A 25,399-nucleotide genomic window follows, 5' to 3' on the forward strand; every position below is an offset into this window, starting at 1 on the left:
CTTGCTACTCTGTTAAAGCCATCTACACTTGCTGATCTGTGCAGAGCACAGAAACGAGAGTCCTAACTGCTGTGTTTTATAAAACACAGTAGAGTGTGGCGGGGGCTGGAGCGAGCATCTTGGTGGGCCCGGCCTAGGTGTTCCCCTGAGGAATCATCACCATGTGACTGGCCTAGTGCAAAAGAGAAGGGGATTTGGGGAAGGAGGGGGCAAAGAAGGACAAAAAGAGAAAGGAGAGAGGAAGAGAAGAAGAGGATGGCTGGGGGGGGGGAGGGAAGAGGGGGAAAAATGGGAAAGGGAGAGGGGGAGGGGAGAAGTTGGCTAGCACCTGGCAAGCAGCTGCGCAAGCTGTTGCTAGGTAGCTGTTGGGTGGAGCCTAGAGGAACTTCCAACACTAACCAGGGAGATCCAGACCGTTTTGAAATTGTAGCTCTATTTACTAAACTATCGGGTTGCCTGGGTGACAGGGTAAAGGAGGGCATTGTCCGGTAAAACAGAGGACACACTGGAGACAGAGATGCACGCTGTTAGTTCATCCTCGCTTGTTTCAAATTCACACTTAACTGGGTCTTCTTTGTTTCTGTTTGTTAAACACTTCACCAATAAACTCTACCACACAGCCAGTAAAATGACAGCCTACGGTAGAAACTCTGAGCCCAAATCACTGCTGATGAGTAGTGGTCTGAGGGCAGGGGCTGAAGCTTAGCTGTGGAATGCTTGCGCAGAATGTGTAAGGCTCTGGGTTCTGTCCCCAGCACCAAGTAAATCAAGTCTGGTGGTACACACCTCTAATCCCAGCACTCAGGAGGTAGAGGCAGGAAGATTACAACTTCAAGGTTGTTCTCTGCTACATATTAAGTTGGAAGTCAGCTTTGGCCATGCCTCCCCTCCCCTCCCCTCCCCTCCCCTCCCCTCCCCTTCTCTCCTTTCCCCTCCCCTCCCCTCCTCTCCTCTCCCTCTCTACCCGTTCCTCCACTCCCCTCCTCTCCCCCTCTACCCTTTCTCTCCTCTCTCCTCCCTTTTCCTCCCCACCACTTCCTTCCTCTGTCTGTCTCTCTGTCTTTCTTTCTGTCTCTCTGTCTCCCTATCTATCTCTGTCTCTCTGCCTGCCTCTCTCTCTCTCTCTCTCTCTCTCTCTCTCTCTCTCTCTCTCTCTCTCCCCCCCCTCTCTCTCTGTTAAATACATGCCCAGCTGGCATGTGTCTCCGTGCTGCAGCCCTAACCCAGCATGGATGGGGCCCTGAGATCTCCCCAGCTCTGTGGTCCTCCTTCATATGCCCTTTAAAAGGTGACTTGCACCAGGATGCTCCTGTGTGTGGGTGATTTCCATACTGTACTTGATTATGTGACCTTTGTTGTGTCTGAGCTCTTATCCTGGGCCCTCATTCTTGTATCTGAAGCAAACAAAGAAGTCAGTGGGCTCTCTTGTTATATGTTGGCAGAGTACCAGATAGGGACAAGCCATTTGGTGTCTGAAGCAAAGGAAAAACCAGTTACATCAATATTGTCTTTATTTAAAATCTTTAAAAAAAAACAGAATTTGTGTGTGTGTGTATTAATTAATTTTGATTTTCTAAAAGACTGTATAAAAAAATCTTGCCAGTTTGGCTTGTTTGATTGAATCCTTACAATTCTCGATGCTTCTAAACCCAGAAACAACTTCCTCAAGAACATAGCAAGTAATCAGAAGTGTTGGGAGTTAGAAATTAGAAACTGGGCTTGTGTTTGGGTTGTTTCCTTCTGCCTGTAGCCTACAGTACCTTGTTCATACAATATTGAAAACACTGAATCCAGGGCAGCTAGAATAGGAACTCTTGCCTGCAGTAAACCAGGAGGGCCTCTAGGTGTCCTTCTTAACCAATATTGTACGCTCTGGAAGTCCCAGCACAAGCCAACGATCAGAGGAACCTAGCCTAGTCTGGAAGGTTCTGTTCAGATGAAGCGCTCATACCTTTAGCTGGGCCACCTCTCCATGCGCGGGAAAGGTAGGACACTATCTGTGTCACCTCACTGCACAGACTTCTCACTGTGTCCCAGCTGCCCCTGGATGGAGGGTTTGCCTAGTGTTAGGTCTCAAAGAAACCCAGGACACAAGACAAACTGAGGTGCCTATTAACATATCAAAGCTGACTCTGCCTACCTCTCACCAAAACACTCAGTACCTGTGGCCTCTCCCAGCACTTTTCACCCCCTCTGCAGCCCTGGGGTTGTGCGTCCCATCCCCCAGCCTCTGATCACAGTATAACTGCCATTTTGGCTACATGCCCTCTTCGTCTCTTGGCTCTCAGTTCCTCTCTTGGATCACTTGCCACCCACTTCCTCTCTCACTCCTCGTCCCCGACCATGGCCCAGTTCAGTCTGGACCCTTCCAGATGCCTCTGGCTGTCCTCTCCCTCAGATCTACAACAAACCTTCTCTCCTCAGCCATACCTAGGAGTGGGCTTGTTCTCATTTTCCAGTCGCCTAGAATCCCAGGTCTTTGGACACTTCCCATACTGAATGGTTTTGTTCTCAGCTCTGTCTGAATTTTTCTCAGGATGCCTGAAAAATAAATTCTTAAAAAAAAAAAAAAATAACCGGCACTTCAAACTCTTTTCCAAATTTAACTGGCCTCTTGTATTTTTTTGCTAAATCTTTTGCTTGTTTGCTTTCTTATGTGTGCAGAAAAGGCAAGGACTTGTCTTTGAGCCAACAGAATGACCTGACCCAGCATGAGCTAGGGAGGGCCTGGGCATCTGATTTAAGGTGATATTCAATCTTGAATTCTCACAAGTACAAGTTGCCCTGGCCTTGAAGGACAGCTGAGGGAGAAGGAGGTGAAAACACCCATTCAGGTCTCTAGTGTAGCCTACCTGTCAGTGGACTCTGAGCGGAAGGAACTCACACTTCACAAAGGCTGTCTCTTCTACTGCAGTAACTGGAAGCCAGCCTTAAGTGCCTCTAACTATGCACTGGGCACAAGACTAACATCCAAGAGGATTTTAGGTTGGGATTAACAGTGGGGGGCCTTGCTGTGAGGATTAAATGGGGGGGGTAGTCTAGGAGCTGGGGACAGGAATCAATCCTCAGCTGTAATGCGTATTTCAATAATGTTTTTGAGTGGCTAAATTAATGCACCTCAGGTTTGGGGCTGCTTTTTTGTTTGGCTTTACTCAATAGGTAAAGCAACTGCACCCTGACAGGGAAGAGCTCAGTTTGGATCCTGAAAAGGCAGAGAAGGCTGAGTGATGGAGCTGCACATCTATAATCCAGTAGTCCTACAGTGAGCTGGGAAGCAGAGGCAGATTTCCCAGAAGTCCATGGGCCTGCTAACCTGGCATAAATAGTGCTGGACAAGCAAGAGACTCCCTCTCAAATAAGACCTATGGCAGACGTACCATGACATGTGTATGCTCCCACTTATACACAGGAACACACACACACACACACACACACACACACACACACACGCAAAGATTAAAAAAAAAACCACCCTCAGCTGTCTAGATCAGGAACAGCACCTACTACTTTCCCACACAGGCTACTTCATTAATTTTCTGAAAACCTCGTCAGGCACATGCTGTGCTCCATGATTTGCATCCACGACACTGTGCAACGTATCCAGTTAACCTTGTGAGTCCTGTACCAAGGAGGAACCTGAGGCCCAGAGGACTAATGCTAGTTCTAGAAACCAGCAAGCATTGAGCCTGGGATAGACTCCACGCCAGATAGTCTGTCTCCAAGACAGCCTGACTTCAAAGCCCACACGGCTAATCACTACTTTACGAAGACACTGGTGTCTGTCCAGACACCACCATCAACTCCCTGAAAGGCTTCTCCAGTAATTGAAGGGTGCCTGGGATGCCTCTCCCAGCCTGGAACTCCCGGGATTCCTGATGAGATCTTTTCAATTTCCCAGCTTTTGATCTTTTTAGGATGTCTATATCTTCAGAGGAAAGGGCAAGCTAGAGAATAAGTTCTCCAACAAGGTAGGTGTGTGTGTGTGTGTATTTATGTATGTGTATGTGTGTATGTGTGTGTGTATGTATGTGTATGTGTGTGAGTGCATGTATGTATGTATATATGTATGTGTATGTGCATGTGTATGTATGTGTGTGCCTGTGTGCGTATGCATGTGTGTATGTGTGTGCACGCATGTATGTATGTATGTATGTATGTATGTATGTATGTGTATGTGGATGTGTATGTGTGTGCATGCGTGTGTATGCATATGTGTATGTGTGTGTGCGCATGTATGTATGTATGTGTGTATGTATGTATGTCTGTATGTGTGTGTGTGTACGTGTGGCTGTGTATATTGGGAAGGAGAGGCATGGGATAATATGAGGCTCCTTCCCAGCAAGAGAAGCATTTGGGGTACACCTTGCAAACCCTGCAGCTCATTTTCCTCCATTACTTGCAAAGATAATTCCAGCCTGCTGGCTGCTCCTGACCCTTCCAGAAGACTCTCTCAAGTCGAACCCTGATGGAGAACATCGGAATGGCCTCTCTTATAAAGCACTCCCTGCAAGCCTGAAAGTGCACAGACTGGACTTTTTTCTTCCTGATTGCTGGTTGTGACAGTCACCCTGTGGAGCTGACTCCCAGCCTTTCCATCTACGTCTTCCTCAGGCCTTTGCTCTTCTTCCTTCTTTTCTGTTTCTCATTTTTATTTGGTTTCCATTCAACGCAGTTTGCTCTGCCACTGACTGCTTCCTAAACAGTACCCTGGTCCTCACAGAGTGCGTGATGCAGCATCAAGTGCAAGGCAGGGAATTCTAGCTTTAACAGTTACTATGTGATCATGGGGCCAAAGGTTTGGCTACCTTCCTGAACCACTCTTCATGGCCTTATCAGGGCATAAAACTGCCTCGTAGAGTCGAAGGAGAGGGTTAAGTAAATCGACACACAGCACAGTTTGAGCACCACTGTGAGCACTTTCTTTTCTGTTGCTCAGATTTCTTTAATATTAGTCTAAGCTGGTCTCATGCTCTTTTTGTTTCTAAGCTCACACTTCTCAATATTTGGGGAATGACCTCATCCAGCATCAACTTCTCAAAGGGATGAGTGGTGTCCTACCAATCTCAGGTAACATCCGTGCCTCCTCCATTCTCTCTCATCATCCTTGGTCTTCACAGAATTAATCATATCAAGTCATTTGAAGAGCTGTGCTTCTTCCTCATGGGACTGAAAGCTTTGCGGAACCAGCCTACTCTTTCCAGTTGCCTGGGTCTATGACTTATGGATATGTAGTTGGCACACTACATATTAGCTAGTGGTTGGGGTGCCTATTTTTTTTTTTTGCCTGAATCACATGCATCTTGCCTGACTTTTATTAACAGTCATTTACTTCTTTTTCTTCTCTGTGCTAAGCTTAGGAACACAATGCCCAGATGTAACAGCTGGTGCTAGGGTTTCTAAAAGGATTACTGTGGCCACTCAGAGGGCAGATAGTTTGTTGTGTTTACTCATTGTTACTGGGCCCTCAAATGTCAGTCATACTCCCCAATTATTGGGTGAATCCAAAACATATCCACAGACCTCCCTAACACCCCACAGAAGTCTGCACAGCCATAGCTGACACTCACAGACCTCTTTAAACTTGCTGCTCTGTGTATGACCAGCACTGAAGAAAAGGACCTGAAAATCTCATGTTGGGTCAACTCCTACTATCCTCCCAGTCCCAGGTCACTGTTCTTACCAAGACTGCTGGTATTTGAAAGCAGTCTCTCTCTCTCTCTCTCTCTCTCTCTCTCTCTCTCTCTCTCTCTCTCTCTCTCTCTCTCTCTCTGTGTGTGTGTGTATTTGCATCTTAAGAGCAGTGTCTGGTAAATATCACAAAAACAAGCTTCCCATTTTTTCCCACCAGGAAGATAAAAGTCTGGGGGTGATTTAAAGACATTTTGTGGTGGGCTGAGACTTTGCTTGGAGTCTAATCACAGATCAGACTCATTCTTTGTGAGTGCCCAGACATGCCGAGCTGACTTTCAAGGTGGCTCCTCACAACCCCATAAAGAGCATGCCATATTTCATATCACTCTACTGCCCCTGAATCATCAAAACTGGGGAAGGATCAATACATAGTTTCAGTGCTACTAATCAATACTTATTTCGTTCTGCTTATGGGTGCTTGTAACAAGTATGTATGCACTGGAGCCAAGAGATTTTATTAACCAGAACAGTTTAAAAAATGGATTTGATCCATGGGTGAACTCATTCAGCTGTTAATGATCAAGTCTAGTGAGAAGCCTGCCGAGATTTGGTAACACCCTAGTTACAGGTTATCTTAACCTGTGCTTGCAAACAGGCTGACTCTGCTCCTTTCATTGGTAAGTGCAAATTAGTCACAATAATTATGAGAGCTGGGCTTAGAATATATCATACAGGTTTCACCAATTTACTGAAGACCTCCTTCCAGTCCAAGTACATTCTCTGTCTCTCTCTGTCTCTCTCTCTGTCTCTCTGTCTCTCTCTGTCTGTCTCTGTCTCTGTCTCTGTCTCTCTCCCTCTCTCTCTCTCTGTCTCACTGGTCTCCAATTTGGAATCCTCTTGCTTTACTGTCCTGGGGGCTGGGATTATAGGTATAGGCTACTATGTTGGACACCTAAAGGAAATTTCATGCACGATTTTTAAAAATTTCATGTGTAAAGAAAAGATTTGTGGTCTGGAGTGTTTCATTTGGGTTGGTGTTCAAAAAGCTTCAGGTTCTGGGGAGGTGGGGCGGCTGGAGAGATGGCCCAGTGGTTCAGAGCACTTGCTGCTCTTATACATGACCTGGTTTTAGGTCCCAGCAACCACATGGAGTAGTCACAACAGCCTGTAACTCCAATGCCAGGAATTTGATGCCCTGTTCTGGCGTGTAGTATACATACATCTATGTGCGTATATATAAATAATTGTATACAGGCTTTCAGGTGCATGCGTGCATGCATGTACACACACACACACACACACACACACACACACACACATAAAATAAAAGAATGAAATAAGTCTTTTAAAAAACGTTTGGGGTTTTAGTCCATTCTGGATTTTTGTGTTACAAACACTCTTGATAGCTTAGGCCATGGGATTTGGCCAGTGAGGTTGTAGCTCTTAACTTTCTCCAGTACTCAGGTACCTTTATTGTAACATAGAGATAGATACTCAGTGCACCTCACCAGCCTCTTGGGACGAAATGAGGAGCTGCACACAAAGCCGAGTATGCCAGCCTGGCTTCTGCCCAACTAGGAGTGAAAAAGCCCAAGCACTCTCTTTCTACCCCAGGATGGCACCTGACTGGAGTTGGAAGGAAGGCAGAATAGAAGACAAGACCTGGGGAGATGCAGAGGAGGGATAATAGGGCTAAAACAGAGGAGAGAGGGAGATGCCCACTTTTATATTTATGTAGCCCAAGTTGGCCTCAAACTCACTGTGTAGTTGACGGTGGCCTTGAATTCTTTCCTGTTCCTCTTGCCTGTACTTCCCAGTGCAGGGATTATGGGTACACCCCGCCACCACAAACAGTTGAAGCACATTGCTGGGGATGGAGTCTAAGACTGTGCATGCTAGGCAACTATTCTGTCAACTGAGGTGCATCCCCAGCCTGCTATGGCACAGTGAGGTTTTGATAGGGGAAGTAACTGTCTTATTACCTACCTGGTTAGTCTGTGTCACAAAGTGTTTTCACTCTCCAGAAAAGGGCCTCAGCTCCAATGCACTTTAAGATTATAAAGGACAGTGATGACTTACCTTCTTAGGAAGCATGAATGGGCCAGGCAGTGGTGGTGCATACCTTTAATCCTAGCATTTGGGAGGCAGAGGCAGCCAGATCTCTGAGTTTGAGGCCAGCCTTAAAAAAAGAAACTATGAATGGATGAAGCATCTCCTTGGATGTTTATAACTCCAGGTCAGTGCTACTGGGAGTATAGTCTGAAAACTCCTATGCAGGAAGTCGGCAAGGTGTATAGAAATCGAGTCAGTACTCAGACACAGACTCACTCAGCTGAGGAGGTGTTTGCTTTTGACACAAGTCTCATTATTTTTCCCAGGCTGGTCTCCTGGGCTAAAGGAATTCTGGCAAGGCCTCTGCAGCTGCAAGCACTGTAGGCATACACCACCATGACTGGGGATGGAGTAGCTTTACATCTGCCAAGGTAAACAATAAATACCAGTGTATACTTTCCAGATATCTATTAATCAACTAGTAATTTGTGGTTTTGGATTAATTTTCTCATAATAATTCAGTTTATTTCACCTTACGAGAGTCTACAGCTTCACGATATCTTGAAAAATTTAAAAATCATGTATTTTACCTCTGAAAACTCAGCATTAGGAATTCTTTAGTCTAAACCCCTGTTACCAAGAACAGGCCAAACTAATAGCTTAAAATGATTCTGGAAGTTTTATTGCTTATCATATTTGTTAGTTCCTGAGTACAAAGGTGAATTTTATTTTATTTTATTTTTTAAAGTATAGAAAAACAGTACAAACATCAAGGGAGGTTACACTATTTATTAAATTCACTTTATATTTTTGTTTATTTATTTTTAAGTGTGTGAGATTGTATGTATGTCTGTGCACCATGTGTATATGTATACAAGCCAGAGAGGGTGCTTGATCCCCTGGGACTGGAGGTATAGACGCTTGTGAGCTGCCATGTGAATTCTGGGAAACCAAACCCAGGTCTTCTTCTTCTTTTTTTTTTTTTTTCAAACCCAGGTCTTCTAGAAGAGTAACCACTACTCTTAACTATCGAGTCATTTCTCCAGCCCAAAATATGCAGATTTGTGAGGCAGATCAATATACACTGAGAGGGAGTGAGCCCCAAGATATGTCAAGTCACTATACACACACACACGCACACACAAACAAATCATATATTATACAATAGTATTATTATGTAACAATACATATTATATTTTATAGAATATATACTTCTATATATATTCATTATATAATTGTATAATATGTTATGATGACTTATATATGTCATATATGATTATAAAATATCTTGTAATATGATATATTTTAATATTTAATTATATTATTATATGACATGATATATATGTGTATATATTATAAAGGGGAGAAGGGGGGATACTTGTAATACAAATGATAGATTTTAAAAAAATATTTAGGCATAGAAAAATTTCCAAGTCACAGAGCTAGAGATGTCTCCACCATTGAGAGTGTGTATTAGTTTCTTTTCCGCTGCTGTGATGAAATATCACAGACAAAAGTGACTTATGGGAAGATTAATTTTAACCTGCAATTCCAGATCTGCAGCTGACAGTGGTGGGAAGGTATGGCATGCCCTGAGAAGCAGGAATCAGGTCGGTTACATTTTCATCCACACAGGAAGCAAAGAGAGAGAAGAGGAGGTAGGGTGAGGCAATAGATCCTCAAAACCTTCCTCCAATCAATCACGTGCTTCCTCCAGCTAAGCTCTGCCTCCTACAGCTTCCACAATTTCCCCACACAGTGCCCTCAGCAGGGAAGCAAGCATTCAAATAAAGGAACCCAAAAGGGACATTTCTCTCCTGAACCACGGCAGAGTGCTTGCTGCTCTTCCACAGGACCTGAGTAGCTCTTGCCAAGCACCCAGTCAGGGTGGGCTCACCACCGCTTGTCACCCTAGCTCCTAGGATATATGCACAGGAACACTCATTTCTGTTTCCTTACACTTCATTTCCACCCCAGCTTTCTCCAATAAACAGGGTAAGACAGAAACTGAAATGCACGCCTCTATTGAAAACAAAGAATTACTCATTATCAGTTAATATTTTCAAACCTAAACCCTAAAAATTCCCGTCAGTCATTCTCAGTGAAGTGATTAACTACCACATTTGATCAATTCCCAGACACCTTGTCATAAGGCATAGCAGTGGGCTGGGGTATACTGCAGGGGTGGAGAATCTGGCTAGTGTGTGTGCCAGGACCTAGGTTCAGGCCCAACCCTGAAATAACAGAACAAAACAATATTTTATGTATCAATAAAAAAGAAAACAAACACCAACCAAATTCAAAACAACCCAAACCACGGCCAATTCCAATAGGACATGGTGAATATATGAACCCTATTTTCTCATTTAAGTATGAAAAAAATATCTGTATCTCGGAATCAACAAAACCTTGTAATATTAAATGTATTTGTATCTTGCCCCATGTCCTTTTGGAAACAGAACATCTCACACTGCCTCTTGTGTGCCCCAAACATGAACACAAGCACGCGAACACATGTCAGTAGCACACCATACAGTTTATTGACCTACATAAAAAAATAATAGGTCTCAAAAAGTCAAAACAGTGAAAGAATATGCAAAAGGCTATTTCCAATTCCAGGAGGCTATACAAATATGCAAAAAGGAATAAGTTATTTTTTTTTTTAGCTTGTGTCTTTTTTTTTCCAAAAAAATTTCCCCTAACTTCATTTCTAATGATACAAATGACAGAGGAGCAGTTATCAAATCATTTTTATGTATATATTACATGCTTTGGAATACAAGTAGAAAAATGTTCCATAAAAGTTGTTGAGAAATGTCCCTATTCACAATATGAACAAGAAACTCGTATAAAAGGGAGGGAAAGGGAGCACCTTTTGTGGGACTTTGAAGCCAAATAAAGAGATAACCATCAAGGCTGCTCTAGAAGCAAGCAAAATCCTATGAACAACAAACCTGCGAATGAGTTCCTCCAGGGTGGTATGAGGTAGTTTAATCCTCATAATCTCCTGCAGCTTGGAGTAAATGCTTTTCTGCTAATCTCGGCTTGTCACTTTGTGACTAGGACTTACTTCTGGAGTTCAGATCTCAGATCGTAGGCTTCGTTTTCTACGGTTCACCACTTTAAGGCACACGATTCATCTACGGTGATGTGGGTTGGCTTCGTCCTCTGGAGTCCTTTCTGTCAGCATCTCCAAACACTTTTTCCGGATAAACTTGCCACCTCGAGCCCACCATTTAGATGACAGGCGAGGTCACCAGTCTGGCAGTCAGTGTTGGGAAGCATAACAGGGATTGGTGACATGTACCTTAAGAACGGTCTCCAAGCAGAGCTGGCCAGTGACTTCATTTCCTCTAGTTGGCTACCATTAAGTTATAGTACAGGATGCTATAGCAATCAGAAGACTAGAATCCATATTGGGGTGCTTATGAAAAACATCACTTTGCAATAGCCTAAAACATCTACACTCAATCAGAACTTTAGGAAAATCTAACTTCTCTTCAAGTAAGTTTCCAATACTGTCTAAACTGTCCTCATCTGTTTGTAGAAACAGTGTGTTTTCTGTCAGCTCAGGAGGTCAAACCTTGTGAAGGTGAGCTTCTGGGTTCCTCTCTCAGCATTCTGAACTGTGCTCTGAAATCTCCTATCCTCCTCTCCAATGGGACAAACTCCCTGACCGTCTTCCCTGCTTCCAGGCTTGCCTTTGACAGTTGTTATTCCCTTCATAAGAGCTCAATGTGGGTCAAGGCTTCTTGCAGGTCCTCTTGACAAGAGTCTCAGAACGGGATCTGACTTAGTGACGGGTTAGTGCCCAGAGTTTGGAAGGCGAGTCCTCATTCAGGGCTTTGTGGGGCTTAGTGTGTGATTCACTTTCAAACCACATTTAAGTCTTGTCTTCGACCTTTGATGCCTTCAGTTTCCAAAGCCTTCTAGAAGACGAACAAACTTTGCAAGGCACACTAGTGTGAGAACGCGCAGTGCATGGTCAGGAAGTCCAACTGCATTCAGACTAATGTTCCAGGCTTGGAATCTTCGTGCCAAAAGAGCCTCTGTTCACTACTCTCCAGGTTGTCTTCCAGCTGGTTTCCATCCGTACCGTCCAGCGGAGTGCTCTCTGCATACTGTCTGTTAAAGGGAACCAGGAAAGTTACTACCCGGATCTATTTTGCTCCCCCAGTACAAACAGTCCAACAGGTTAGAGGAAAGCACTATTAAGAAAAAAAATTTTTCCAGAACCTAAGATAGGAGGGAAAAAAAAAAAGAGTGCATACTCGGTTCACAGCACAGTAAAGCATTGTCTGTCAGGCACATAAAAGATTGTTGGACTCTAAGGAGAGTTCTACCTTTGTTTAACTTTCATTTACCATTGATTAGGGGCCAGAAGGTATTAAGTTACATGTTAACTTAAAGGCGTTTGTCTGGGAGAAATACAAAGTATCCATTTGCAGAAGAAAGTATTTTGGGTTAGAGTTTATTGCCCCATTGAACACTGCCTGGTTTGGCACAGAATGGAACAATCTTATCCCAGTGCTTTCTTTTATTGTTTTGAATTCCCTTTTACAAAGTGTAGCTAGTTTTCTTATTAATAAGAAAAAAGTGCATCTTTGACATATGCTTGCTTCTTAATTTTTTAAATAATCATATTTTAACTTTTTAAAAAGGGCATATTTTGGGCAACTCTTCTAATTAAAAGAATAAATTATGTGCTTTTTCTCAGGAGTAAGATAAACACTTAAAAGTTAACAGGGATAGTTTGGGATATATATCATATCCTGAGGGTTTATGGGCCAAATATAAATTGTCAATGACCCAGGAAATGACATCATATAAACATTTTTGTCTGAACACTTCTAGGACTGTGGGAGGGGAGAAACAGACATATTTGGATGGCATATTCAAACAAGCACAGTCTATCAAACAGTTCAGTTAAGCAAACCAGTTCTTTTAAGAGTAGGTTAAAAGGAGGTTAGATAGTTAGTAGACTTTTGTTTTCAATTCCAAAGTCTTTTAGTAAAGCCGAGTAAAAAGTCTTTGGAAGGAGAGCTTTGGGAACAAACACTATGTAAATTCAGGGTTTTTAGTGTTTTCAGGAACTGTCAAAGCCAAGTCAGATTTCACAACTTCACACGGCAGCCAGGGCAGGCAAAAGTCCTGCTGAAGAGAAAGAAGCAGTGGGCAGAGCAGCACAAGGTACTTACTCTGGCTGGCTACACTGAGCAAGACAGAGCTTAATACTGATCTAGCTTCTGGAGTCACAGCCATCCTCTGCGACAGAGGGCCTCGGTTGTGATTGTGCCTAGTGACGGGGAAGTTAGACAGGAACAGGAAAGGGAGAGGAAGACAGGAAGTGAAAGAAAACAAGTTCATCTGGAAACTTGTAGAAGCTGAGCATAGATTCATCTGCTTTGGGGAGTTCACCTACACCGAGTTCATCAAACCGTACTGGGGAAAACTTGCCAATAAAAACTCCTAGCTTTCTGTAAATAACAGAGCTTATTTAAAAAAAAAACACTCATATGTTCCTGAGCATTTTAAGACTTTAGTGTGGACAATCTAGAGTTATTCTTGTATGTTATGAAATTTATTTTGTCTCTCTATGTTATTAGCATAACTAATATGTTAATTGTAAAAGATAGTATTCATTATAAGATTCTCATGTGGATGTTCTATCTCTGATTTAAAAATCATGCTTTTCATTTGGTTGGTCTGCTTTGGTTTTTGAGACAGGGTTTAACTTTGTTGCCCAGACTGATTTTAATCTCATTATGTAGCTTAGGTTGCCCACAGATTTGCAGTAATCCTCCTGCCTTAGCCTCTTAAGAGCATGAACCACCATGGCAGCTTTAAAAACATGTTTACATAAAAAAAATACGCCATGCAGTCTTAAGGCAAATTTATGAAACTTTATGAATGATTATTGTTGCATTTGGTTTATTAAATTGAATTAAATTAAAATGATCAGAGTGTATCATACTGTTTTTAAATCCTACATAGGACAGGTTAAAGTATGTGCTTCTACTGTTTCTGTGGCATAAATGCTGCCCGGTCATCTGAGAAGCAGGAACTTACAAAACACACTTTTAGCTAGGTAGTGGGGCATGCCTTTAATCCCAGCACTCAGGAGACAGAGACAAGTAGATCTCTGAATTCAAGATTAGCCTGGTCTACAAATCAAGTTTCAGGACAGCCAGGGCTATACGGAAAAACCATGTCTTAAAAAAATTCAAACCAGCCAAACAAGCAAAAAAAGTTTAACCACATAGGAATGTATTTATATGATATCAAAATTTTTAGAATGAGATATATAATTTCATACATAATATAAAATGCAAAACTGTATTTACTATATCATTATGATCATGTTAGAAAGGACAGAGGGAAATGGAGAAATGTGTCAAATGTTGGTATCCCTGTCTCTGGTTGGTGAGATTACAGCTGCATTGTTATCTTTCTAGTCCTTTATTATTTTCTTTATGTTCTCCACAATGAGTGCCTGTGAGTGTGAACACTCACCCACACCACAATGGAGCTTTAAATAGCTTCCAATTTCCTGCACACTATGTCCCCTTTGACACCGGCCTCCACTGTCCAGTCATCTCGGTCTTACTGAAATACATAGGCAGACTTGATAAAAGCAGATTTTCTCCTCAGAATGTTTAGCAGTTCCTGGATTCAATGAACGGGGTGTTAAAGATATCGGAACCATCTGTGCACTGACTCAGCAGAAAGGAGAGAAACACTACCCAAACACCAAAAGCATTTGCAATTAGCCAAAGTGACAAGAGCTGTGTTGAAAGGGTTCCGCTCAAACTTGGGGCCGGGCATTTTGGATCCTGCTCAGAACTCAGTTTTAAGCATTATTTATACAAGTCTCAGCCCGCAGACGCCCTATGAAGTATGGTTTCACCAAAAGTCTATTTTGAGCACACCCTTTGTTGAGTTGAGACAATTGGCTTAATATTTCAAGCCAAGAAAAACTCCATGGAATGTGGGGAAGAAAAACAAGGATGGGGGGAGTGAATCCTTCCAATTAGCTCGGGACACCAACTGCCTCTGTGGGGAGCTGCTAACCTGGCCAGTTCACTGGCACAGACACTGTGCAGACTGTAGTCTCTAGATCAAGAGCAAATTAAAAAAAAAAAAAATCGGAAAATGCTTCTCTTCACAGCACTATGGGTGAGAGCGGCAGAGTCAAGAGGAAGGAACGAAGCTAATGCCTCCTCTGCAAAAGAATTCATTTTAACAGGTCTGAGATGATATGACAATCATTGCTCCATCCAGCTGTCTATCATCTATGCCAGAGGAGCCACGTGTTCATCAGAAGAAGCCACGGTTCTTTAGAGTCTCAGTGTCATGCACTGTGCCTGTGTGTTTCCTTCACTGTTTACAAGGAACTACTTCAGAAGACAAACAGGACAGCTGGCTGTGTCCACAGTGTCTTAGTGAACACAAAATCCAGCAAGTGGTGAAATCCAACTCAACAACTGTTGGCTGGACTTTGGTACAAAGAGCTCTACGGGGGGACAGAGATTTTATTTTTTCCTGCAAATTTTCTCTTTTCCAGAAAAGACTTAAATGGACATTAGACACAATGCAGTTTTAAGCACATCCTTAAAATAGACGAGAAGGAGAAGCCCAGCTTTGAGACTAGGACTTTAAAGTGTATAGATAGAAGGACAGGGCTGAATTTGTGTGAGCTAGATGGAGCTGAGGAAACTATAAAGTCCAGTTGTTTTTTTCGGCTTTGCTAGCCACGTCCTATTTGTCAAAGTCCTCAGAGTGTGGACACAGACAGCTTACAGGCAGAGGAGTGAGCGTGGCCATTTTACCAGTGAAACATTATTTACTGGATGAGGCGGCAGTTGGGTTGAGCCTGTAGGCTCTTGTATACCAAATCCCACCTTACACCTCCTCACCGCCAGGCTGCAGTGTAGGAGCCGTGCATCCTTCAAAGAGGGACCAGGCTCCGAGAACCCGGCCAACACTTTCTCACCTGCTTGGAGAGGACAAGGGGTTGTAGATGTTGCCGTAGTAGCTGGTGTAGGGAGAATGCACTGGGTTCTCGTATTCGGATAGCCCAATGGTTAACTGGCTCCTCCAGTTCCCAGAAGCATTTGTAGAAGACACTAGAAATAAGAACAGGAAGGGAGTGGATGTTAGTTGACATATTTCAAGTCAAATCTGTTCAGGTTGCTTCACACACAGGTATGTGTAGAGCAAAGAGATGAAAGGCCTGGGTTTAGTTTTGTGCTTTCCACTGCTGGGGATGGGTCCAGGCCTTGCCTCTGCTCTAACCCTCGAGAGAGACCCGTATTTGAACCAGAATTTGCTAGCAGTTCAATTTGCTGGGTTAATAGCTCGCTGAGTGACTTGGGCAAATAGTTTTCTCCTTTTATAAGCTTCGGTTTCCTTACATGTGGAGAGGAAAAGTACATTCTCTGTGGTTATAGCGCCAGGACTGAAGGTAATTATGAACATATTTAGCCTAGTGCAGAAGAAAAGCTCACAACATGGCAAGTATTACTATTAACAGGAGTTAGTCCAAAATGAAGACAGAAATATTTTCAATAACACACATTTTTAAGTACCCTAGAAGTAAAAGGGACAGGATTCTCCTAAAGGGAGAGAACCTTGCCACCTGGGCTTCAGATCCGACCAGATGGTACTTGAGAATTAAGAAGAGAGGTCTGTGGAGGAAAAGCATTCAGCCAGGTGGCTTGTCCAGACTTGACTGCTGAAGGCAACTCTGGCCACTGGCAAGACAGGACATTTTCTGTTGTTGAATAAAAAGTGGCAGGGGTAGGAGGGGGAGAAGCTAGCAGAAGGTAGAAGAGGCTAGTTTTGCAGAAGGGTGGAACCAGGAGAGGACAAAGGTACAATTTGGAAGCAGAGCCCAATTGAAGGAATGTCACTGGGTGTCACTGGGTTTCTGCTATCCTCTTTGTGAAACCAGTCCTGCCCAATGCCTGGGCCACATAGATGGCTCAACAGCCCTGTGTGTGTCTGAGCCTCACACGGACAGCCCTGGTTGTGATTCTTCCTGTTTCCCATGTTCTGTTCCTGGCCACTGACCTCTTTCCACACCCACAAGCCACTTGCAACCGCCACTGACAAACTTCAAACTGCATCTGTGGCCATAACGCTGCTTGAGTTACATGAATAGATGCAGGATCCTCATGCAAGGTTCCCAAGACTGAGCACTAAGTGAAGGGCCCTGAAGCTTGGGGGTCACACTGTTAGAGCTGGGACAGAAGTCTTTGTCGCCTGCCAGCCCGGGGTACTGGCAGTCATTCAAACTATCTAAACCAGAATCACCTTAACTGTAAAATAAGAATAATAACACACCTAACTACAGCACTTGCCCTACAGCCCTGTTGCTCCCATTAAAAGGGCACCCTGGCACAGAGCTGCCAAGAAAAGGTGGCTACCGTCGCTCCTGAAACTGAGTCACCCCGAAGCCTTCAGGTGGTGCAAAATCTGACTAACCAGAAACAGGAAATGTAGCTCTCCATGTGAATGATTCGAGCCTGTAGAAATACATCTCTAAAGCAATAAAGTAGGGGCAAGAACATTCCAGAAGGGATTTCCGGGAGCCCTGATTTCATCCACTTAGTTCTTTATAAAGGATGCTCTTAGCCAGGTGTGGTAGGGCAGGCACGGGAGAGGCCTTATGAGTTTGAGGCCAGCCCAGGAAGCACTGTAAGATCCTATCTTAAAACATCGGGGGGGGGGGGTTTGGGGTGATGAGGAATGCTCTTGGTGGGACAGTCAGCAGAACTGATACCAGGTCTGGACCAGGAAGTATTAACTCTGTTTTCACCCTTGCCCTAGATACAAAGCCAACAGCCAAGGCAGTCAAGGGTTTTGAATCACACCTGGTTTCCTCTGGGTGTTTCCCCAGGCTTATGCACCAAAAGCCATCCACAAGAATTATCCAGACCCCTGTTTGCTTTTATTCTTGGACAGCTCTGTCCAGATGTGATCTGTGAAAGCTTCTCATGCTTCACCCTGAACCTTAAGGAAGTTCAGGAAGTCCTCTGAGCAAGACAGATGTCCTCTAGAGCAGAGCCATAAACCACAAGAAACAGTGTTAGAAGCCTCTTCCTGTGGTCGTAGGTGGGATAATCCTAGCGGAAGTCCAGGTCATAGAAATAGCAATCAAATAGAATCCAAGCAGAAGTCTCCATGGCAATGTCTCATGTCAGCAATCTGATGAATCATAAAGGTACAGTTCACTCTGACTGTTCCACAGGCTTGGAGATTCCCACACATGTTTCAGGGAGGCAGCAAACCTCAGGACCCAGGCTTATATGTGTAGTTTAAGAATTCGTGCATTCCTTCAAATCATACATTCCTTCAGTTGCGATTACACCCTGAGCTCATAGAGGCCAGAGATTCCTTCAGTACTGAGCTCTTACTATACTGGGCAGACCAGCCCTTAGCTCCTATTTCTCCAAATGACTTAGAACAGGTTAGGGTGTGCAGCAGGCACTCTGCAAGTGTGAGCAGAGGGAGTAGCCAAACCCCGAATAAGGTTTAGAAAGAGAACGCTTTCGATGACCAAAATTAGCTACCAAAAGTCCTGGAGTTTTCAGTAATGATGGTGGGCATGGAATCTGGTTTTCAAGCACTCCAGGCTAACACCGAGCTACGACCCCAGCTTTCCAAATTCCTTACATTAGCAATTCAGTAGAGAATAATACATACTGAGATAAGATAAGCCAAGTATGTAGAAAAATACTTGACAAATACCAGTTCTATCAGAATTACTGTAGGCGTTAAGTAGGCAGGTGCATGAGTATTCAATCTTTAGATTTATCACATCTTGACCCACGGGAAGGGATGTGCTAACTACATTTCTCGTTGTTCTTTCAAAACATCAAACTCCAGTGAAAATACTTTTAAGAGATGTGGCTGTCAACATGAGATGAAGACAACACAAAGCTGGAGGAAGCACCAACACAGGACAGCACACAGACTACGTCCTCACTGTGCGTTTGCCTGGCTCAAATCTACAAACAGCTTCGTCAGACTCTAATGCTCTGTGAAAGCTGTTCAAGTTGGCAGTTCTTATTACGGGTCCACTTATTGACCACCACTCTGAATGACCTTGGGGAGCAATTTATGACCCTAGACAGGAGTGGTTTGGGATGGGTTAGGAGTATGATACAGGGTAGCCACTGAGTGATGTGCTTCCTCCAGCGATCTTACCTGAAGAGTAGGAAGAGGCTCGACTGCTTGGAGAACAGGGGACCTGGAGCCCTGCGAATCCCAGGCACCTCTGCGATCCCCGGTCTGAGTCAAAGCTAGTCTGTGGGCTGTGCCCCTGATCCTTCTGTCCAGAAGCCCTCTGGTACCAGCCACGCAGGTGCTCAGCAACTAAGGCCTTGTGGATGTTTTTGGTGATGTGCTCAGATTTCACGGCAGCCTTCCTTGGCAGCCGGAGAGTTGCATAAGGGTTATGGGGCACACGGTCTACCTCATCTTCATGGAAAGACCTGCTGTAGTCCCTCTGGCGGTCATATCCATAGTGAGCTGAGGACCGGTAAGAAGGATTGACACTGTACTGTCCCTCAGTGTCATTCTCGTAGACATAGCCACCACTGTAATACAGGTCGCACTCTGCGTACTGTGGATATCCGGAGATATAGTAACCGGAAGGAGGTGGATCCTGACCTTTTGAATAGACACCGTTCCTCAAAGTATCCTTTTGTGCTAGGTTGGGCATGCTTCCTGAATTGGAAGCAGAAACACTGTGTTTCTTGGACCTTCTTCTCCCCCTGGCGCGGGTGTCTAGGGTCTGGGTGGTGTAGTAAGGGCCGGCAGCAGGCGTCACACAGTAATACTCAGAGCTTGACTGGCTGGTATACGAAGACCCGTCATCAAGGATCTCCGTGCTGCTGCTTCTTTGGGATTTGGAAAGGGTAAAAAATGGCTTATCACTGTCCAACTCAGAGAGCAGGTGGGACTGGGACTCCAGGCTTCCACTCCGCTGGCGGCAGTGTTGAGATGAGGAGTCAGGTCTGAGAGGAGAGAGAAGGGAAGATGAATAATACAGAATAAAGACCCAAGGGAAGAGAACAGGACACTAGGCTGAGGGCTGGGGGCTGGCTCCACAGTGGAGTGTGTGCTGGGTGAGCATGGAAATTTGGGTTCAATACAGCAGAACACATGTTAAAAAGCCAGGCAGGGTGCCTGTAATTGACCCTATCGAGGTGATGACAGGCAGATCACCGAAGCTTGCTAGCCTGCCAGGTTCAACCAGAGACCTTATTTTAAAAAATAAGGTGGACAGTTGCTTGAGGAAGGTACCCCATGTCAACCTCTGGTCTCCACATACATGCATGATCAAGAATACAAGCACTCACACACATGTGCGCCTATAGGAACACAGGCAACACGGAGGAAAGAACATGTTGAATAGATTCATAACCTCTAAGTTCAATAGGACTTTGCAGGTTTCATAATAGAGTCTATCCATTTCCACGTAAGCTCATCATCACAGTCAGAATTAGGGAAGAGACAGGGCTTGTTATTGTGCAAGCCAAATCCTTTCTTGAGGCTAGAGAAGATATCTGTGAAGATATGTAGCCTGCATGAAAGCTGGAAGATGCCCTCCAACAAGTCTTCGGAGGCTTCTCTTCTCCCATAACATTCTGTTACGTAAGAGTTAAAGAGAGGGAGGCAAGGTGGAGTGGAGCCTGGGCCTAAGGCAAGAATACCAGTGGTGAGGCACGGCATAGCTGTTAGCTGTAAGAGTTAGGGCAGGATATTTAATGTCTCTGTTTTGCTTCTGTTTGTAAAGTGAAATGAAAATGGTCCCTGATATGCACTTCATAACAGGCTTGCCGTTGGCACTAACTCAAGTAGCTTGGAAAAAGTTTATAGGGCTGAGGATACAGCTTAGTCAGTGCTTGCCTGGCATGTGCAAAGCCCTGGGCTTAGACCTTGGCACCACGTAAGCCAGGTGTAGTGGTGTAGGTCCGTAGTCCAGCAGTGGGGTGCTGGAGGCAGGAGGATAAGGAATTGAAGGTCACTCTTGGCTACATAGTGAGTTCAAGGGCAACTTGAACTATATGAAATGGTGTTGCTAAAGAGATCATTTTTAAAAATAAAAGAAAGGGCTGGAGAGATGGCTTAAGCGGTTAAGAGCACTGACTGCTTTTCTAGAGGTCCTGAGTTCAATTCTCAGCACCCATATGATGGCTCATGACCATCTGTAATGGAATCTGATTCCCTCTTCTGGTGTGTGTGAAGATAGAACACTCATGTAAATTAAATGAATATATATTTTTAGAAAAGAAAAAAAAGAAAAGAAAATGAAAACATTTAGGGCAGAACTCTGCAAAAACCCCACTGCAATTATTCTCATCCTTGCCCGTGAGCGATGAGGCATGGTACTACCTAGGTGAGGAAATTACTAAGAATCCAATATATACCTGGAGGAATTGAGTGCATGGTCTTTGCTGACCAATTAGAAATAGTAAGTTAGCAGGAAATGGGTTAGAATGAGTCAGGGTGTCACTTTAAAAGATTTAGATAGGCAGCAAAGGCAAGGCAGACACTCAAGCCAAAACTGACAGTGACAAAGCTGAGGGGATGAAGTGCTTACTCCAGGTGGCTGCTGCTGTAGGCATTCCGAGTCAGGACTGGCGTGGTGGGCATGCTCCGTCCTCCCTGGGGCCGCCTCTCCAGTGTCTTGTAAGGGCTGCTGTGGGTGGACAGCATTTCTCTGTGATTACAAAAGAATTGAAGAAATGGTGAGTCTCTCTATACTCCTGGCAGACATGCGTTGAGAAGAAGCTTACTGGAAAGAGAGCTTGGGAGAGGATGGGAAGAGTGTCTCTAGAGGGGAGCATCCTGAGTGGTCCTTTCTGACTATTAGTGGAAGCACATGTGGTCTGACTCTCTGGGGTCATGCACACAGCCAATAAGAAGATGCTCAATAGGATTGACCGAGAGCAAATAGGGTGAGGCTTGGCAAACCCTTCTTCTATCAAGTCTAGTAGTAAATATTTTGAGCCTTGACATATACACAATATGGATGAGTGAGTATGGCTATATCTCAACAAAACTTAATGTAGTTTTTAGACATTACTAAATATTATTACTTTTGTCTCATTCCCTCCAATTTCTTGAAAAAAATTTAAAGTAGTCAGCTCTTGGTGGCAAAGTCAATATGGTCCATGGGCTATTATTGGCTGGTACTTGACTAAAGTGTATCATCTTTAAATTGTGTTTCTCTACTTCCCAGAATGCTAGGAACATAACTGTTAAGGGGAAGGCATAACACGATTAGCACACACAGATCCTGGTACCAGCTCCCCAATGCCTAGAAGGACACTTCCTGCACAACTGTCTACTTCCTGTGAACATAAGCAAGGAACATTATAGCTCAGAAATACAAAATAAAGATTTGGGTATCCATAATGTGAGATCATACTCACAACATGAATTTTTTTTTCCTAACTTTATATACTTACAAGTATCTATGTTTTTAAAAAAGAGGTCTTAACTTTGTATCTTAAAAATGTACTTAAAAATCGAAGTTGCATATATCATTTTTGTATTGCTAAATATCTATTTATATTGTCTTTTCATTTTATTGTTAATTAATTAATTTTTTTTTGTTTTAGTTTTGAGGACAGGATCTCTTTTGGTAGCCTGGGCTGGCTTTCAGGCTAGCCACAGACTTGCAGAAATCCTTCTTCAGCCTTCTGATGTTACACTAACAGGCACACATCACTGTTCAGGGCTCTACGATGTCATTTAAATGAATTTATAACCATTCTATCATGTGGCTGTATGCTCATTTATTTAAATAGTCCACAAGTCCACAGTTTCTTTAGAGTCAAGGTTATAAAATTAAACTCTGGAATTCTAGGCCTGCTAGAATTTGATTTGAAAGTCTTCCAGAGTCACACAGATTTGACACTTGCCTTATACCCTGTGGGTTTAATAGAAAGTGATGGGAACTTGGGGGTGGGGCAATTGGGATGAAGTTAGGACATCGGGGGCATCCCTTGGAATGGGAAATTGGCAACAGCTACTTGCTGTCTCTCTCTGATTCTCAGCTACCCCAAGGTCAGTATTCTGATCTATCATATGCTCCCAACCATGCTCCTCTAAAGATAGCCATGATGCACCCCTAAATACAAACCCAAAAGGAAAGGAGCCAGGTGATTGTGACCTCAAACTTCTTGAAGCCACAAGCTTTTTTATGAGGTACATGTTTCAGGTAAGAGGTGGCTATCATCATTCCCCAATCTCCAGCATTAAAGTTCTTGTAACTGGATATAAGTCACACAGATTTTAATACCAAGGATAGAGCTAAGGACCTTTTCAAAAGCCTTCTTAAGAACTCTTCCACTCGGTGGGACAGTAGTGGCACATGGTTTTAGTTCCAGCAGCAATCCTAGCACTCAGGAGGCAGAAGCAGGTGAATCTGTGAGTTCGAGGCCAGCCTAGTCTATAGAAGGAGTTCCAGAACATCCAGAACTACACAGAGAAACCCTCTCTTGAAAAACCAACCAACCAACCAAACATACAAAAACCAAAAGCTAAAAAAAAACAACAACCCCAAACCAAAGCCAAACAAGCGAGCAAACAAACAAAAGCCCCAAACCAACCAACCAACCAACCAACCAACCAACCAACCAACCAACTAACCAACCAATCAAACCCTCAAAGCTAATAAAACCCCAAGACCCAAACCAATAAACCAAACAAACAAATCCCCAAACCAACCAACCAACCAACCAACCAACCAACCAACCAACCAAAACCCAAAAGCTAAAAAACAAAACAAAACAACCTCAAAACCCAAACCAACCAACCAACTAACCAAATAAACAAACAAAAAGCCCCACTGTTACCAGGCAGTGGTGGCACACACCTTTAATCCCAGCACTTGGGAGGCAGAGACAGGTTTTCTGAGTTCGAGGCCAGCCAGGGCTACACAGAGAAACCTTGTCTCGAAAAGCAAAAAGCAACAACACAAAACAAAAACAAACAAAAAGCCCCACTGTCAACAACAAATCTCTGGGTTAGTTTCCCTGCCTTGGTTTCATAAAAGAGCATCATCTGGAAAGATAAGTAACAAACAAGAAGAATTTTAGAGAAGGCATTTCTTAGCTCCAAAGCATCAACATTGAGATGACAGCCACCCACCTGGACTGCCTGGTGTCCACAAACTGTTCATTGATGGAGGACTTTCTGAAGTGGATTCGCTCAATACCGAGAGACTTGGGGGGTAGAATTCTTGGAGAATGAGGTACTGAACTTGGTCGCTGCCCAGCAAGAGTGAAGGAGTCATTGGCTAAAATGAGTCAAGTAGCAATGAATAAAGATGAGCAAACGGGCAAACGGATAGCTTGGCAATCTTTCACAAAGGAATCGGTCAGTCAGATGAACAAGGGTTCCTCTTAAGGCACTATTGGTAGGAATGTGTAGTAGGGATGCACACACTTTGTAAAATTTAAGTTTTATAATTGACATGTTAGAAACAAAGAAATATTGAGGTCTGAGCCAATTTTTCTCAACTCACAGTGAACACTCTGATTAAGAAGCTCACTCAGGTGCAATGGGTGACGATGTCACTTCCAAAAACTGTTATTAAAGAAAAGTCTGCAAGGTGTCTGGTGTGGTGGTGGACACCTTTAAGTCCGGTACTTTCAATGCAGAGGCAGGTGGATTTCTATGAGTTTGAGGCTTGCTTAGCCTACATAGTGAGTTCCAGACTAGCTAGAGTCACATTGTGAGACCCTGTCTATAAAGAAAGGAAGTGGGATGGGGAGGAAACCCCAACTTGCAAAAAAAAAAACCAAGCAAATATGCCAGATGGGTTTTGTTCCCCTTTGAAGACCTTAGGCCTCTGAGGCCACAGGCTCATCCTATGGGAGAGAGGTGTTATTGGCACAGGTGTGGCATGTTCACAACCAACACATGCATTTTCAAAAATAAATGGCGAGTGTATTGGTCTGCAGCTCAAAGCAGGACCCTGAAGTAGTGAGATTTTATTTACAAGGAAACTCAGAGAGCAGTATACGGGAAGGGAGCGGGGCCAGTGCCTGTGCAGGGCAGTGCTCCCCAGAATGCTTCAAATCATATCGGGTAGATAGCCAATCAGCTGATTACGTATAAAGAATTACAAGGAAGTATTCGGTCCCTTGATAGGAAACACATTTTGTCCCAGGACACACTGAACTAATATTGGCCACTGTCACACAGATTGTTTACTTAGAGAAAATGGTAAAAATGACATGAAATCTAATTTCATACAATGCCCCTTTCTTCCTAAGAAAAATAAAATCAATCCCCACTTCTCTAGAAAGCATTGGTATGCTAAGTGTATACTATAGTTTCCTGGTTTGATGCTGGATTCCAGATATGTAAAATGTCACCACTGGAAATCACTCAGTGAGAGACCATGTAGCTTATACAGTTCTGAGCCTTTATTTAAAAAACAAAGCTTAAAAAGAAGTATGAAATTTAAAAATAGGACTTTAACATCCTTACAGACAGACTTATGCTATGGGCTTCTGATTAGGTGGACCTGTTTTTCATATTAGCCTGCATATATGGTCATTATAGGCCTCCCCCCATAACCATTTGTATAAAGTTAATTTATTCTTTTTCCTCAAAGAGAAACAAGTAGGCTTCCCTTTGTTGTTGTAGTTGCTCTTTGTTAGACAGGGTCTTATGCTTAGAACTCAAT

General features: G+C 43.6%; 1 protein-coding gene across 4 annotated transcripts in view; it reads right to left on the bottom strand.

Annotated features, from left to right (window-relative positions):
* Window positions 1-10,200: 10,200 nt before the first annotated feature.
* Frmd4b (FERM domain containing 4B) overlaps window positions 10,201-25,399 on the bottom strand; it is a 232,878-nt gene continuing 217,679 nt past the window's right edge. For all 4 annotated transcript variants that reach the window (XM_028773016.1, XM_028773014.1, XM_028773015.1 and 1 more), the window contains exons 19-23: window positions 23,854-24,001; window positions 21,296-21,415; window positions 18,895-19,706; window positions 15,677-15,809; window positions 10,201-11,808 (exon numbers count right to left, since the gene is read on the bottom strand). In XM_028773016.1, coding sequence (XP_028628849.1) covers window positions 11,688-11,808; window positions 15,677-15,809; window positions 18,895-19,706; window positions 21,296-21,415; window positions 23,854-24,001 — 1,334 coding nt within the window. In that variant the 3' untranslated portion in view covers window positions 10,201-11,687. The remainder of the gene's footprint in view (window positions 11,809-15,676; window positions 15,810-18,894; window positions 19,707-21,295; window positions 21,416-23,853; window positions 24,002-25,399) is intronic.

The sequence above is a fragment of the Grammomys surdaster genome, unplaced genomic scaffold, assembly GCF_004785775.1.
Source record: "Grammomys surdaster isolate TR1022 unplaced genomic scaffold, NIH_TR_1.0 220, whole genome shotgun sequence".
NCBI classification, from domain to species: Eukaryota; Metazoa; Chordata; class Mammalia; order Rodentia; family Muridae; genus Grammomys; species Grammomys surdaster.